Source organism: Cariama cristata, unplaced genomic scaffold (genome assembly GCF_000690535.1).
Source record: "Cariama cristata isolate BGI_N322 unplaced genomic scaffold, ASM69053v1 scaffold12935, whole genome shotgun sequence".
Taxonomy (NCBI): Eukaryota; Metazoa; Chordata; class Aves; order Cariamiformes; family Cariamidae; genus Cariama; species Cariama cristata.
Window position 1 is genome coordinate 18,617 of NW_009617052.1, and position 16,724 is coordinate 35,340.

Here is a 16,724-nt window from a genome sequence, read left to right on the forward strand (position 1 = left end):
AGTCAAGAGTTACATATACTGTCATTATCAGTATGCATTGTTTTTACGGATGGATTAGATCTGCCTTACATCTGTAATTTTTTTACAGCAGTGTTTTAGGTTTCACTTTGTTCACACTTCACCCAGCTCCGTGAGTGTGCATCTAAAGCTCAGGAAGGTCAGAGTACAGGAACGCTTACCCCGGCGTTTGGACGGCTGACATGTTTTAAAGCAGGCGTGGTAATGCTTCACTGCTGTAAACTGAAGGGATTACTGATTATACGCGGTAAAATGTCACAGCTGACACTGTTTCACCAACTTGCCACTGCAGGGCCGTATGTACGGGTCTTCTGTCAGGGGCACAGATGCTCTCTGCTAACAAAGGAGCTTCAGCTTTGTTTATTTTGCCCCTCTGGCTGCCTTACATGTTATATGTTGATTGATGTTGTGCTGCATCTGTGCTGATAAATAAAAGGGGCAGGCACATTTTTTGTTGCTGGGGGCATGGGGCATGGCATGGCTTACATCTGTATACGCCATCCCTGGTGACGGTGATGCCTCCTGCCTACCAGAAACAGCCTGTCCAGCATCACCCCCCCAAACCTGGCTGGGTGTTGTGGGGACTGCGCTTACAGGAATCGGGCAAAACAGTACTGGGGAGGGTGGCAAAGATTAAGCAGTGTGGCTAAGGGACAGTGCTTGAGCCCATATGCAGCCGTGTTTGGTTTCTCCGTATGGATGCCACCTCGGCAAGCTGTCGCGCTGCCTCCGTTCACATGCGCTCAGATCCACCAGCAGAACTGCGTGTATGCTTACTCCCTGCTCTGTCCCCAGAGAAACGGAAAAAACCCTGCTGCAAAACGTCTTGAAGAGATCCCATCAACGCACTCAGGTGTGTCCAGGTGACAAGAGCCAAGGATCCTTATCACGTTGGTGGGATGGACCGCTCAGTTCCCCTGAGACTGGTGTTGCCGTGCACAGGGGGGAGTCGTGTCAGGACACTCGAGGACAGCTCGGATGTCAATAACAAAAACCTCCAGACATGGTGCAATATGTGCAGCTACTCAGTGGGCACTACCACTGTAGGACAATACTTACACTCCATACGAAAGAATACTCAAGTGAGTAAGTGAGTGCGATACTCAGGCATTGCATTGGTCTTCCTTCTTGCTCTCCCCAGCATGAAACTACCCGAGCCGGAATCAGGAAAGGGAGTAACGCAGGTTTCCAGGATGCTTTATGCACTTTCTGTTGCATTTAATTCGGTTTTGGCTGACGCAGGCTTTAGCTGTTAACAAACGCATCAAATGCGTGCACCGCGAGTAGTCCGCGTGCAGGCGGGGGCAAGGTATAAAAGCGGCTCGTGCAGGGAGCTCCTGGAGCGTTAACTGGGGGAACGGCCCATTCCCTGCTTCTGATGTAAAACAGACCTGAACAGAGAGAGGCAAACAGTTTAGTTGTAAACAGCCAAAGGTCTGGTCTTTTCTTAGCTGCGAAAGATGTTTATTGCAAAGTAGCAGTCCCATTTGTGATTCATGACAGTTCCTAGGTGTGCCGGTCGTTGTAACTCAACAGAGCTTGTTATTAATAACCCTTTAAAATATCACGTTACTTATCACCTCTCTTTTCCTCCAAGGTTCATCATTTAGTTTTGTGCTTCATAAAACTCCGAGAGGTCACCGAGTGCTCCTCAGGGGGAAGTGAACCCAGGGCCAGCAGCCTGCTCAAGGCTTCCCTTCAGAAGCACTGAACAAGCTACAGAGGCGTTACAGCCTGGCTTGGAAAAAGGGGTAATAAAAACTGTCTGCAGGAAATTTGTAGGCAGAAATCTTTGCCCGTAGATGTTTTTTGTCCAAATTCACACTTTCGATGCTCCGCTGCACTGAATTTCTTCCAGTCCTCCATCATTGCTTACATCATTTGACACAGGGTAATTGTTTACAAGGCAAGCAAAAGGGGAGAAACATGAAAGGACCTTATGGGACAGTGACTACGGGAACACTACATAAATCATCCCCCTCCGTAAAAGAGGCTGAGGATGTCTCCATCACTTAAGCACACATTTACACATTAGCATTGTCTAATAAATTCACACAAAACAGCTGTAAAATGTTCCTGAAGTGGGGCTGCGGTTTACGGCAGCCTCTGCCCGGTGCCTCCCCCAGGGTGCAGGGCAGGAGGCAGAGGGGAGGGTTGGGGGCACGCGAGGGCTGTGGTGGGTCTTGGGGCCACTCTCAGCTCCTCGGGAGCATGTGAACCCCTGCAAGTTCAGTCTGGGCACCTCTGACTCAGAAGTGCCAACTCACACTGCAGCAGCTAGTCTGCTTCGTATTTGGGGCACAACGCTATTCTTTAGCTATTCCAAATCTGCCCTGTTGTGTCTTCTCTGCGTTGTCTTCTTCTACGCACCCAAAGCAGCATGCAAGCAGTCATCTATACCCAGTGTAATTTTGAGTATATAGTTCTTCAGTTGTATGTATACGAGGGAGAAGACAACACTGCTTTCATAAAATTTGTCGCCTCTGAAAATACTGGACAAAGGAATTATTGCCTACCCCGTACTGCGCACTGACAGACTCTCAGTGACAGACTGAAAGGGTGTCATCTAAGACATCAGCTCTTGTATTTCAAGCGTGTCATATACAAAATGAAATAACAACAGAGGCCAAAACAAAAGAGTCAAAGCGTGTTTAGACATGGCATTTGAGAAACAAAGGTTGCGATGCATGGCTTGACAATTGACAAAGTTAATTAATAATTTTTTTGTGAGTTTTGTGCAAACGCTTCAGCAGTTATTTAAGCATGCACTGAAGGGCAAAGCCCTGGAAAGCAGCTAAGTTAGATATTTCAATGACTTGCAACATACAAAAATGCCAACCCTAGATGACATTTTAGAGCAGATCGGAGAATTTGGCAGGTTCCAGAAGCAAACCTTCTTTGTCCTCTGTTTGCTTTCTGCTGCCTTCACCCCAGTGTACGTGGGTGTCGTCTTCTTCGGGTTCATCCCCGAGCATCGCTGCTTCAGCCCCGGGGTGGCTGAGCTGAGCCAGCGCTGTGGCTGGAGCCTGGAGGAGCAGCTGAATCACACGGTTCCCGAGTGGGATGGCCACGGGGCCGGTTTCGGCAGCCGCTGCAGGAGGTACGAGGTGGACTGGAACGCAACGGGCATCAGCTGCACCGACCCCCTCGGCAGCCTCGTGGGCAACCGGAGCACCGTCCCCCTCGGTCCCTGCCGGGACGGCTGGGTCTACGACTCCCCGGGGACCTCTCTCGTGACGGAGGTAAGACACAGTTTGTTCAGCAAAATCACTCTTGCCTGCACACCTTGAAGCTAGAAGATGCTGGATGGGTAAAATTTGCTTTTGGTCCACAGCCTGAGCCTGACTGCTAAAAAACAGTGAGTATCAGGACTTGCTAGGGATTTAGAGCAAAGATGTAGATGGATAAATAATGGGAAATGATTGCTTTTCCTCGGAGGATAATTCTGCAAGCTTATCATCAGTCAGACAACGGCTATTCTCATAAGTCAGTATTTCAGTCACCAAATTGAAGGTAGCACCCAAACTGGAGAACCGCACATTTGGGTGATAATCCAAACAGATACTCGTGTACAATGAATAAGAAGATGGGACTAAATTTATCGGATAATGAATTAGCAGCACCAGCGTTCTTTTCTCGCAACTTACACTATCTAAACCAGATAGTTTAGGAAGTGAAAAACTGTGCAAACCAGTACTAGCAGTCTAAAAGCCATGTAGAGACCCGAAGCAGAGGAAGGAGCTCAAGAGAGATCTCTTCTACTTCTCCTCTAGTGCCAAATCTCTATTAACTGTACCTAAACCATGCCTAGCAGATGTTTCTCTAACCCATTCTTAAAAAATTGCGATGCTGGATACTTCACGGCTTCCTGAGGCAGGGTGTTCATAGTCCCTCGCTTTGCTATTGTCACCATCACAAAGCGACTCCACCTCACTTTCCCTTGGGACAGATGGGTTGGGGCATGGAGGAGCACTCCCAGCTCTCCTCCGCATCAGTCGAGCCCAGGAAACCAACCTGAGCTCTTTGGTACAGCCCCAGCAAACTTGTCCGGGTTAGGAAGAGATTAAATAAGCAGCCAAAGACATTCATGCTTCTTTCCGGGCTGAAGCCTAGTTATACCTGAATGAATATTTCCAGCCGTAGAGAAGTTAACACCAGTTTGCCCTCCTCCCCTTGCTGGGTGTGAGTTGGTAACCTGTTAATTGTAAATGAAAAGCAAGTTCCAGAGTGCTGGTTCACTGCAGAGAAAAATCAACCAAATGCTGGGCGTTTTGCCAGTGCTAATGAGGAGCAGGACATCCATCTCCTGGCTCCTCTCCGCTGGGCTCACGGCAGCCCCAGCACCGCTCACACCCAGCACCGCTTCCACCCAGGGAGGTAATACACGGCCAGAGAGAGCCCTTGGCATCTGGGAAGGAAACGATGCTCCAAGTGTCCTCCAAATTTCAAGGAGATGGGTGGAGAGGAGAGAGGGAGATTTTTCTGAATTTTTAAATTTGTTCATTCAGAGTTTCTCTCTCTCTCTCTCTTACTTTCCTTATGTGTCATTGTGCAATCATTTTCCAGGGTGGAACTTTTCCACAAGGTTTGGGAAAATCCGGACAAGCTGTATTGCAGATGTCAGTTTAAGAGATTAAAGGTTTGGGTTTTTTTCTGGAGCCTGTTTTCTAGTTGTCTGTCATTGGTGCCCTTCCTCCTCGAACAGCCGTGGTTTGTGTTAAATGTTTCTGTGCTTCTCTCCGTGGTTGCCCTTGCAGTTTAACCTGGTGTGCGAGGACTCCTGGCAGCTGGACCTTTTCCAGTCGTTTGTGAACGTTGGGTTTTTTATTGGCTCCATGAGCATTGGCTACGTAGCAGACAGGTAGGTAGCACGCAGATGGGTGTGAGATGAACTCTTTCCTCCAGTTATCTGCTTTCTGCACGTCGCAGAACAACACTCACAATTCAAAGAGGAAATAAATGCAATTAAAACTTGATTCAAAAGGCCCAGGAGTCACTTACAAAGGGGTGGATGGTGGTTCCTAATCCCCTGCTTTCAAAGGCTGTTGTGACCCAGGAATCCACAGAAATGCCGTGGTGTTGCTCCACTTTTACAGCCTCTCGGTGGCTCCACGGGGAATTTGCACATCCTCAAGTGAAGAGATTTTGTTTTCTTTCACAATGGCAAGCGGCAATGCGAGCTCAGAGTTTGAGATGAAATTTTAATGCATGAAGAACTATTTGCTCATCTTTGTGATAAATTTGTTTCACATTAATTTTAACAGTATCCAGATGGCCATAAATCAGTTCCAAAATAGGACAATTTTTCTCAGATACAGATATAGAAGAAGTTACTCCTTCCTAAATTTTCTTTGGTCCCCTTTTTCTCAGTTGGCTTTGTATGTAGCCAGGTCTAGACTTTATTATCTCTCATCTCCTCTTTTCCATCACAAATGTCATTATGCCATATATCTGCCCAGTGGTTGTTTGGGGTTTTTTTAAGTTAGATTCTGAACAAATGTAATGCTTTGTAGCTGACCTTCCAGTGCATATTTACAAAATTTTTCAGTAAAATGGCAAGAGAGGCTGCGACTGGAACTTGAAGAGGTGAAGGTAACACGGGGTGAACAAACCTTCTGTAGGGTCAGTCTGGGAGAAATTGTTTTTTTTTTTTCCTTCGTAGTCTCAGAACATAGGAGAGTACAATCAGCAATAGCCTTTTCCTTCCACGCTGATCAGGCCCCAAAATCATCTCTGTTGAACAGATATTGCCACCGTGCCCTTCTTCTCACTTTCCCTCTCCTCCAAGGAGGGAGGTCTACGGGAAGGGGCACAGCCATCCCCCACAGTACTTCTGCAGCGTCACAAAATAAGGATGGGACTGTGTTTGTCTCACTGGTCCCTGCTCCCATGTTTGATTGCCAGCAAACACATCATCGGTTAGGTTGTGCACAGCACCTTTGTGGGGAAGGTGGCTACCACAGCCCCAGCTAACCCCAACCTGTCCCTCCACATGGACAAACCTGCTTGTGGAGAAGCTCACCTACGCATGGATCGGACAGACCGCTTTCCAGTCCTCAGTAGATCATTAGCTTACTGCCAGTGAATCATACCATATCTTTTTTAAGCTTTCTTCTTGAGTTTATTTTTGATCAGAAGGTAGTGATTTATTGAAGTAACTTTCCGGCCACATCTTGTGTGTGGTTATACCTTTGGCAAAAGGCTCTCTTGGGTGAAAGGCATCAAATGGCTACAGCAGTACCGCAAAGATCCTACATCCAGCCTGCAGCCCTGGGCTGGAGTCCCCTGTCTGATTTGAAGGACAAAGGTTGACACACTTACGCCAAATTTTGCTTTTCTTCATGCACGTTTTGAAAGACCTTGGTTTCTTTTTTGCTTCAGAAACATATGTCAACCCCCCCCCAGCCCTTTCCCTTAAATCCAAATTCGTGTTCTCTGGCCAGTCTTCTAGTGAATTTGAAAGTATTCCATCCTTTTTCCCCAAGCTGACACTTGGATAATGATGCACAGCTTATGGAAGCAAAGGAGGGAGTATGTAGCAGCTGCTCATCCAGGCATGACAGGACGTGAAACAGCATTGAGCGGGTCCCGCGGCCATCAGAAGCACCACTCTTCAGATCCCCTTTTCAGCACAGAGGTGGATTAAACAACCATGTTCACTAGCAAAGGCATTTCTTGGCAGCGTATGGCTGTGCGAGCCAATAGAAACCAGAGCTCCCAAACCCACAGCCATTTATATCTGAAATACTCTCTCTCTCTCTCTGTCAAAATACTGAAGGATCTTTTTACCAAGGCTTATTATCAAGCAAAAGTATGAAAAAACCAGGAGGGAGTAGGATATCATTTCTGCTAAGATGAAGTACATGCATGTTATAGCGTCGAGGGGTTTTCTACTGCTCTGCTCGCTGCCATCCTGCCCCGTGGTCCCTGAACTGCAAGCACCCAAGAGCAATACGAAATCCCATACCCAGCGATTGTTATGCTCAGGGCAAAAACAAACCCAGAAGCCTCAAATTTAGTGGAAAGAATGGGAAAAAGGCCCGTGAATTCTGTGTTTCCTGGGTTCGAGCTATCAATTTTCTTCTCGTCAGACAGCCGGAGTGCTAGTTGTCCCGTGCATGAGATATTGCTGCATCCCGCTGTACTGGGGACAACTCCTGCAAACGTTTCAGGTGCTTCAGGGGAGGTTTCATAAGCTCTTTCCAAATGTGCTTCTCTCTGAGGGATCAGACCTACTCATTTACTTGACCGGTCTCTGGGCACACATCCCGGCGCTGACTTTGACATTCAAGAGTCACAGGTGTCTTGGCAACGTCACCCCTGTGTCCCGGGAGAGCTCCACGGGTCAGTGCTAACAGGCAGCGTTGAACCTCTGCCGTTCAGAGATGGGGCACTGGGAAAGGACCTCTGCGGGAGAGGGCTCACCCCTTGGTCTGATGAGGCTCTCTTGGGCTGGACTTCAAGGCAAGTCAAAAATGTCTGTATGTCAGGCTCATGACAGGAGGAAAGTTTGAGCGATGGGATCTGCTGATGTTATTGTGGAGAACAGAAGACATTTATTTTGGCTGGCATTTCTTATCATGCTATTTTGGTTAGCGGACATTGACTAATTTAATGGTTTTTATAAATCATACTTCTAAATTAATATATACCTCTGTCAGCTAGAAAACAAATGCCTTTCCAGCAATCCAGTAAGCTTGTTTCTTTTGGAAACAATTTATTTCTGACTACCAGTGAGTCACGGTGATACAGGGACTGACAAAGAGCAGAGATGTACAAAACCCTCTTCAAGAAAAGCTCAATAGTCAGCCAAGGTTGATGAGAAAATAGGTAAAGATCACAGTTACCAAACTAGATCCCTAGTAAAAAGCTATTGCAGCTTTGAAAGATGAGCTGAAGAGCCGTATCAGAGCAATTCTCAAATGCATTAGCTAAGTCATTAACGTGAGCAAGGACCCGAAAACATAGAATAGGGGCATCCCCTGAGCTTCCATGGAGACAAAAAACGTTGCAAAGGGAAGAGCAGATACAGACCGCTACTCAAAACCAACAGAGAAGAGGGGGACAGGGACATCTCCAAACCCTTCGGTTTGCCACCCTACCCTGCCAGCAGCTGAGTCTCTTTCTTCTCTTTTCTTCTTTCCCTCTGCAGGTTTGGTCGCAAACTCTGTCTCCTGGTCACAGTCCTGGTCAATGCGGTCTCGGGGGTTCTGGTGGCCTTTGCGCCGAGCTACACCTGGACGGTGATCTTCCGCCTGATACAGGGACTGGTCAGCAAGGGAGGCTGGCTGACAGGCTACGTCCTCAGTTAGGGCAGCTTGCAATCACCCTTTCTGTCCTTACACTTTCAGGAACCCCCTGTTTAGCAGCAGGGCTGATCCCCGCTGGTGCCATCTGGTTTTTAAGGAACCGTGTGTAAGAAGAGCAGAGAGCGACACTGTGATAATCTGCACCTCTTTGCTTAAATGAAGGTCTTTACGACTCCAGTTTGCACCAGCTCATAGGCATAAATGGAATAACTGGGAGGCAGCTCTGAAAACTAGGGAACGTTCGTACCTGGAGAGGCATGTGCCAAAATGAAGGACAAGGTCTAGAGACGAGAACCGATTGAAAACCCTGCGAAGATGTATGATGCTTTTCCGGAAAGGCAGCAAGCGGTGCTGTGAGAGATAACACTTGTGTTTCACAGCCTTGGTGACAAAACCATTTTTGCTGTCCTGTTTCACATGCTTGGTGGGTAGGGAGGCTCCGTTCCCAAGCCGTATGGGAGGAGGAAGATGAAAGCAAGCAAGTGCCAGCTGTCGATTTTATTTTCCCATTTAGTTCTTAGCTAGTGGGAGTGGGAGGAAGAAAGCATCCTTTGCTCCGTGTTGACGGGTGAGGGCCTGACACCCTCCAAGGCAGGGGCAAAGTCCCCAGCTGAGCGGCGGAGGAGGAAGGGTCAGGACGTGCCCTGTGATTTACACCAGGGACCCAGCCCTGCTCCGCTTTCCCATCCAAACCCTGAAGCCCACACACCACGACACAAGGGCAGGGCTAAGCACAGGGGCTCCACGTGATTTTAGCTGGCAGGAATTACGTTCGCCCGGCTCTCCAAACCAATTTATTTTTGCTCGTACCACTTGTCTTCGCAGTTGCAGAATTTGTTGGTTCAAACTACCGGACAACAGTGGGCATCACTTACCAGCTTGCCTTCAGCCTGGGACTCCTCATCCTCACCGCCCTGGCTTACGCGCTTCCGCACTGGAGGTGGCTCCAGCTCACGGTCACGTTGCCCAATTTCTTCTTCCTGCTCTACTACTGGTAAGTGCCCACTCTTGCAGCCCCCAGCAACACCAAGCCGCACCGATACAACCAGGGGGCTGTAGCTGAGAGATGAAGCTTCTCTGTAGGGCTTGGCCGTAGCGCGACACGTAGGATTTCCAAGACAACGTTGGATGAGATCTGGCGTTTTTCTGTTCCCTCTGCCCAAGGGTTTAGTCTGAATCACATATAGGAGCAAGGGACTACCTGCAACATGTTGTAATGCCTCTGTGTTTGGAGTCCTTGCCACCCATCACAAAATAGTAAATCGTTATTTCTTGAACAGAACTTGAGCTACTGTTAGAAGTGAGTTTTTCTAATCATTGATTAAAATTGCCTTTTTTTTTAAAATGCAATCACTAGACTTTGGTTGACTATTTGTAAAAAAATTCTGTGAAAATGCTATAACCAGATCAGGGAACAGATTTGGGATGGTTTTTTGGGTTGGTCTTTTTTTGAAAAGTTATTTCACGGAAGAGCTTAAGGATCAGGTTTACAGCTCTTCTTTTTTATATCCACAGACTATTAGCCATTTCTAAAACACATCAAGAGAATTTATCTTAGACTGTTTCCAAACTATAACAAACTGGGTTTAGCCTTTAAAAAAAAAAAAAAGAAATTAAAAATCAGGTTACGTTGTTATTCAAGTGGAGCACAAATCGGAGTGCATTTTCCTTCCCTGTAGCTGTCTTGCTTATATGTGTTGCAGGTGTCTGCCCGAGTCTCCCAGGTGGCTAATAGCTCAAAAGCAAAATGACAGAGCTATGGAAGTTATTAAGCGCATCGCCAAGGGAAATAAGAAGCAGCTCTCTCTCTCCTTCCAGGTGACTGCACTGCATTTGCTGCATATATGCAAACCTCAAGGCAAATAATGTTATGAGTTAGGATTGTTTTGGGTTTAGACTAGGGAGCATCTTGGGGACCAAAAGCACTGCAGTTCCCTAAAGCAAAGGCAAGAGAGTTTTCTTCTCTCGGACTGCCTAGGACACTTGCAAAGCTTATTTGGGAAAGGAAGCTTGCAAAATAGCCAGCAGATAAGAAAAATTCCTCATTTAAGTAGTATCTATCAAAAGTAAATTCAACAAATCGCATGACTTAACATTCCAGAACATCCTTATTCTTTTTTTTTTTCCAGCAGATAAGAAAAATTCCTCATTTAAGTAGTATCTCTCAAAAGTAAATTCAACAAATCACGACTTAACATTCCAGAACATCCTTATTCTTTTTTTTTTTAAAGCTGCTTCATGCCGTGCAACAGCCTCATACACATGGCTACACAGATATGAAGACTGTCTATATACATTTTCGTGTTTCCTTTCCCCAAAACACTCTGAAGAAGTTATTTTTGCCCTTGGTTACTTAACTGGCAAATGAAATCCCTCATCCTCCCATTAATCCAGAGGAGAATATTCATTGCAGTGCTCACCACCGTCTCCCCTGCCCACGGTAATCTCTTGTCCTGTCGTTTGTGCTCCCAGAACCTCAACTCTGAAGATGAAGATGGAGAAAAGCTGAAACCTTCATTTCTAGACCTGGTCAGGACACCTCAGATCAGAAAACACACATTCATTTTGATGTACAGTTGGTAAGGGAAGGCTTTTGCATCCCAAATGGAAGTGTGTGATTCGGTGCCCTAAATCATCGCCATTGATTTAAGCCTGTTTTGCTCCTGAGCGGTTGCAAATCTCAGTTCCTTGCATAAACTCTCTCCCAAAGGGTTTGACTTCATTTGCCCCCTGTTCTCTGCCCAGGTTCACGAGCTCCGTCCTCTACCAGGGGCTCATCATGTACATGGGAATAGCCGCTGGGAACTTGTATCTGGATTTCCTCTATTCTGCTCTCGTCGAGTTCCCAGCCGCCTTCATCCTCCTCCTAACACTGGATCACACTGGCCATCGCTACCCTTGGGCTGCGGCAAACGTGATGGCGGGTGGTGCTTGCCTGGTTACAGCGTTAGTCCCAGACAGTGAGTCGTGCAAACCTCCTCCATCAATGAATTCTCTCCCTGTCTCTTGGTTATTGCCCTGGAAAAAGGAAAACAATCCTTGCTAACCTGGCCCACGTCAGTATCGTGATCCAACAAAGGCAAATACCATAAAAGCTAATTTATGTCCAGCCGGCAGCATTTATACCAGCTAATGAGAGGCTGGAGAAATGGGGTGAATTAAATTTCCAAAATAGCATCAAATCAGATGGCAAGTCCGCAAGTGCTAGACTATGAAGCATGCCATGTTAAGTCCCAAATCTTTGACTGGCCTAAAATTTAGATTTGAACGCACAATTCAGGTTTTGTTTCTAAAAAAGGAAAATGTATGGGCACACACACACACACTTAAACACCATCTGGGTACAGTAAGTGCTTTCTGCCATCAACGGTGCTGCTGCCATGAACGTAGAGTGTTGAGCAACCATGGTGACAGGCACTTGGCTTTTGTTTAGCTAAGCGTTCACTTCAAGGCCATAGTCACAAAGCAACGTGTCCCTTAAGAGTCATCAAATGAAACATCTTTCCTTTTTCTTTATAGAATACAACTAGACTGAAACTACAGACCTAACAGTGCCAAACAACTATCAGTTTACAGGGGGACAAGGACAACACCACAAAACGCTACAGAAAAATGTCATAGGCAAAACCAACAAAGTGTCCAGACAATGGAAACTCATTTAAACAAGTGACTCGGCAGCGCCGGGGCTATGCAAGGGACCGCTGGGCTTTGCAGGGGGAGCGCAGGCGTGGGGGTCCCGCAGCCCCGCAGCTGCTGCCCCATGCCAGGGCACGGGGGGCCTGTCCCCTTTACACCGGGGACAGGCAGGGTCGGTGAAGACACTGGTGCTGACCCGGCTCAGCCCATGGCTTAACGCCGCCCCGGGTTTGGCAGCAGCACCCACCAGCAGAGACCCCAGCCTTCCCCACTTGCCCGCGTTGGCACCGCCAGCCCTGAGCTAAGCCACCTTCAAAGCCCACAGCCCAAATTCCAGCCCCCAAGAAAAGGGCTGTTTTTCACCCAGACCAGCTCGGTGGGGGAAATGGGGCAGGCAAAGCCCCGGCGGGGAGGCAGGGAGAGCTCGGGATGCGTGCAGCCTCAATTTCTGCAAACGAGATGCAGGGGCGGCTGGTGTCTGGGCTCTGGAGAGGCAGCTGTCCATCAGTAAAACATTGTCCAGGGCTTGATGCATCCCTCAGCTGGCTAAATGAGGGATAAACTCTGTGCTCCCTGTGCACTAATAGCTGAAACATCTGAAGGCATGACCCAAGGTCCGTTTGGGATCTGAAAGCCGACGTGGCACACAGCGGTGTCCTGGACTGACTCTATGTGCAGGGCTGGGATAGTCATTTATTTGCAGCAGACATCTCTAGCTCCAGGTGTGAAAGCAATCGTAGAGCACGCACTGAGAGAGAAGGGGACAACACAAACTTGTCCCAGCCTGAAAGCCATCAGAAGTCTCTGTGCCAAAGTATGGAGTATCTTGCTGATAAGCAGATTTTAACCATCAAACAACGCAGCTGCCCTCCGCTTAGTTTTATTGCAAGCAAGACATGGTGTCTCGCATAAGCTTTCGGTTAATGCCCTGGATAACCCAAACTGTTTTGTATCATCGATTTCTCCTCTGTGACAGCAACATAGCAAAGTCTGAAGTTGTGGTTATTCGCTTGAATCACAAGACAATTGCGTTGTAAATTCTTTACTGAGTGAAACAGAACACCATCATGTGCTGTCCTCTTGACCATTCATGACAGCAAACTTACTCTTTCCTTAATTTAACTCTTCAATGTTGTTTTATATCAAAAGCAGGAAAAAAATGTAGGCTTTTATTCCAACCTTGGTGTGCGTCGTGTCTTTCCAGCTCTTTATTGGCTTAAGATGACTGCAGCTTGTTTGGGCAGGATGGGAATTACCATGTGCTATGAAATTATTTGCTTGGTGAATCCTGAGCTGTATCCAACATTTCTCAGGTAAGTGCACCATCTTCTGTTAGCTGGTAAAAGCACTGGGTGAAAAACGGGAAACTATGAATGAATGAAACTATGGGAGAGGCTGCGAGAGGCCAACTGAAGGCTGTGGATGTCGCTGAGGAGCCTGTGGCTCAGGCGCTGCCCTGGAAAAGGAGTTTGCACATATAAAACACACCTTGCAAAGGTGGAGGAGAGCTGCTGGGTGGTGCAGCAGAAACCCACCGCCTTCCCCAGGCAAAGTCCTTCCCCACTTCTGAGCCCAGCACTGGGGCAGCGGGTTTCTGGGGGGATCTGTGAGGAACCTTCCCAGACATCCTCCAGGTTCCTCTTCCAGTGCTGTTCAGTGAACCAGGAGAAATTAAATGCTCATTAACATTATTTTCTCCAGTATAAGACTGGCTTAATGTCTTGCCTTGTCTAACTCTTTCTCTCCTCACCCATTTCATCTTGCGATAGATCTCCGCGGGAGAACGCTCTGCCTGTGCTCTCTTTTGATTAAGTTCACCACGATAAGGGCCAGGCCTTTCTAAGCCCCTTCCTAAGCCCCAGGGTGCTATCTGCCTTTCCATCCCTGAGGCCGATGGCCCATCCCTCCTCCCACCGGGTGCAAATCCCCTGGGCAGGGTGCTGACCTGCTCTTCACACCCTGCTCCCAGCCGCTCTGGGTCCTGCTGGGGTGCAGAGCTGTGCCAGGCACCCCCAGGCAGAGCCAGTGACATAAGTGTGTGTGCACACGTGTGTGTGTGCGCGCACACGTGTGCGTGGGTGCGTGTTTTGCAGGAACCTGGGAGTCCTCGTCTGCTCGTCCATGTGCGACCTCGGTGGGATCGTAACGCCCTTCCTTGTGTACAGACTAGCAGAGCTCTGGCACGAACTGCCCTTGGTCGTCTTTGGTAAGAGCGGTGAGACCCATCCATTGGCCATAGCCTAGATCAGTGAGTTTGGTGATCTGTTTCTTGACTTAAAAAAAAATAAAAATGTGGAGAGAGTTATATACAGGTGTGCGTACATGTGTAAGATACAGCTTGGTAAATCCGTTTGATCTGGGTGTTTGGGAGTTGGGCCAAAGCCACCCCTTAGCCCTTTCTGCAGAGAAGGGCACCCCATGTTTTTGGGGCAGCTTTCAAGCTTTGACTTCCTCCTGACCCTTGACTGAGCCCTTTCCAAGGGAGGAACAACTTTGGGTTCTGCCCCTCTCCTCCGCACGTGGTTACGGGCCCTGAGGTCCGAGCACGAGAACCTCCTGTCTCCTACACGAAAGTCACACCCCATCGCTTGCTGGCACCTCAGGGACTCAGTCTATCAGGGATCCCATAGCAATTTAGGATGGCAAAGCAGCACGTCAACCCTAATGTTAAGGCCACTATCCTTAAAAAAAGGGGCTGCCTTGGATGTCTGCTACTGGATGTGGATCGGTGTGTACCATCTGCCCTGAGTGTGGTCATAGCGGGGTCTAAAACCAGTCAGAAGGTGAAACTGGCCCGGTGGGCTGATAACAACCTTCCGTGCATGTCCTGATCTAGCAAAAGTAGGGATGACAGCTAGCCAGTGTCACCCCAGTCCCATGCCAGCTGGACAACCAGAGCCAGAATTGTTTCCTTTGCACTGTGTGCACAATGTAAGGCGGCCAGACCACCTCTGGGTCTATGGCTCAGGGTGGTTTCCCAGGCCTCAGATGCACCTCAGAAATACCTGCAATTAGTCTGAAAAATGAGAATCTTGTAGATAAAAAGCTAAAAGTTATTATTACTTTCAGGAATCCGTATGCAATTGTCAGGGCAGCTGTATCTCAATGAGACTTAATCAGTGACTTGTAATTAAACTTGGGCATGGCCATTGCATTGCCTTTGTGATCCTTGTTCTATGTTTGCAGCTGTGATTGGCTTAATCGACGGCGGCTTGGTTTTGCTCCTACCCGAGATGAAGGGAAAAACTCTGCCTGAGACCATTGAAGATGCTGAAAATCTGCACAGGTACGGCACTGAGCACCCTCCCACAGAGCAGAGCAGCTCTCCTTTACATCAGCAAAATCTGCTAAGAGAAAAACATTGATCATACATCTCCGAGGATCTGTTGGGTTTTGTTGTACACGTATAAATACAGGGGATGGCTGGTGGGTAACTCATCCCCACAGGCAATATCAGGCTCTGGGCTCTAAAATAGGCTGTCAAAAGCATCGATCTGGGCACGTACAGCTGCTCGGCTTTGAGAGGGGTCTGTTGGCATGGGGAAACACGTTCGCCCTGCCATGGCCAGCCGCTGAAGGTGGCTTTCAAGCAGGAGAGCACCTTGGCACAGCAGCAAGAGCTTTTGGCAGCTCGTTCAGCCATCCCACCTGCCCAGGGAAGATGAGGCAGAGCGTGAAGGGATGGCTCCTCGGGGAAAGGCGAGGAGGTTGATGGCATGGAAACCCTACTTCAGCTGGCTGTTGTACCTGTGTGAAGGAAAGCTGGGGGACACAACCATCAGTCACACCATCCTCCCAAAAAACTTAGCGGTCCTGTCTAAGCATCTGTGGCTGCCGGTTGTGCCCCGCATGTGCTCAGGGTTGCTCACCACCCTGGCCTCACCTCTCGCACACAGCTGTGCCAGCGAGGGGACCGCTGATGTCCCCAGAGGAGCTCACACCTGACGGGGACAAAGCTGGGTGAGGTGTGGTTTTAAATCTGGGGAAGCAAGGCAGGGACTGTCCTGCGGTTTCAGTGCTTTCTCCTTCTGGCACAACTTGCACCCGCTGGAGCAGGTCCCAGGGTGAGGGTAGCGCTCCACAGGCACTGAAGGAGCCACTTGGATTTACTGAAGCTGATGCAGAGCCAAAAGACACTTGGCCTGGTAAAAAATTGGGTGTGGGAGGAAAAGGACCCAACCTGACCAGAAAGGGATGGCAACATGGCACAGGGTAGAGCATGGAAAAATTAGGAAGTCCATATATGCAACCATATGCCCAGATGCTACTTTAAAAACTGTTATTCTAGGCAGTTTCTAAAGTAGGAAATACCAGAGTTAAAGTTACTAATACTACCGTTGTGATAGGATTTCCAGAGAGCAGCGCAACTGCAACAAGGCCACCGAAAGTCTCAAATTTATTCCTTATTCTGCTACTCTTCAAAATAATCTAACCTCATTTGAAAAACTGACATCTGTTAAACCTAGTTTTCAATGAATGGAAGTATATGGATGATTTTGGTGGATGATGCTGTTAGCCACCAGGAGCATCATCTGCCTTTTCCCCTTTCCTTCTGCAGGCAAGAGAGAAGCAAAGAAAAAATGATTTATCTCCAAGTTCTGACTTCTGAAGCTGCCCCCAAGTAAGAATCGTAGAATCACTTAGGTTGGAAAACACCTTTAAGATCATTGAGTCCAACTGTTAACCTAGCACGGCCAAGCCCACCACTACACCACGTCCCTAAGCACCACATCCACACGTCTTTTAAATACCTCCTCCAGG

The 16,724-nt window shown here is 48.1% G+C and overlaps 1 protein-coding gene across 1 annotated transcript; it reads left to right on the top strand.

Annotated features, from left to right (window-relative positions):
* Positions 1 to 2,802: 2,802 nt before the first annotated feature.
* On the top strand, positions 2,803 to 16,588 carry LOC104161829 (solute carrier family 22 member 2-like). Its single transcript, XM_009700386.1, has 11 exons — positions 2,803 to 3,260; positions 4,776 to 4,879; positions 8,171 to 8,325; positions 9,153 to 9,321; positions 10,031 to 10,145; positions 10,800 to 10,906; positions 11,073 to 11,287; positions 13,168 to 13,276; positions 14,057 to 14,169; positions 15,150 to 15,249; positions 16,522 to 16,588. The coding sequence occupies exons 1-11, from the start codon at positions 2,850 to 2,852 to the stop codon at positions 16,586 to 16,588; spliced, it is 1,665 nt and encodes a 554-aa protein (XP_009698688.1). The 5' UTR covers positions 2,803 to 2,849.
* Positions 16,589 to 16,724: the final 136 nt, after the last annotated feature.

Bases quoted from the DNA above. Each gene is read 5' to 3' on its own strand.
- LOC104161829 (XM_009700386.1), top strand. From the start codon at position 2,850: ATGCCAACCCTAGATGACATTTTAGAGCAGATCGGAGAATTTGGCAGG. The intron at 11,288-13,167 runs GTGAGTCGTGCA...GTGTCTTTCCAG, and splicing joins TACAGCGTTAGTCCCAGACA to CTCTTTATTGGCTTAAGATG. The intron at 13,277-14,056 runs GTAAGTGCACCA...CGTGTTTTGCAG, and splicing joins CTGTATCCAACATTTCTCAG to GAACCTGGGAGTCCTCGTCT.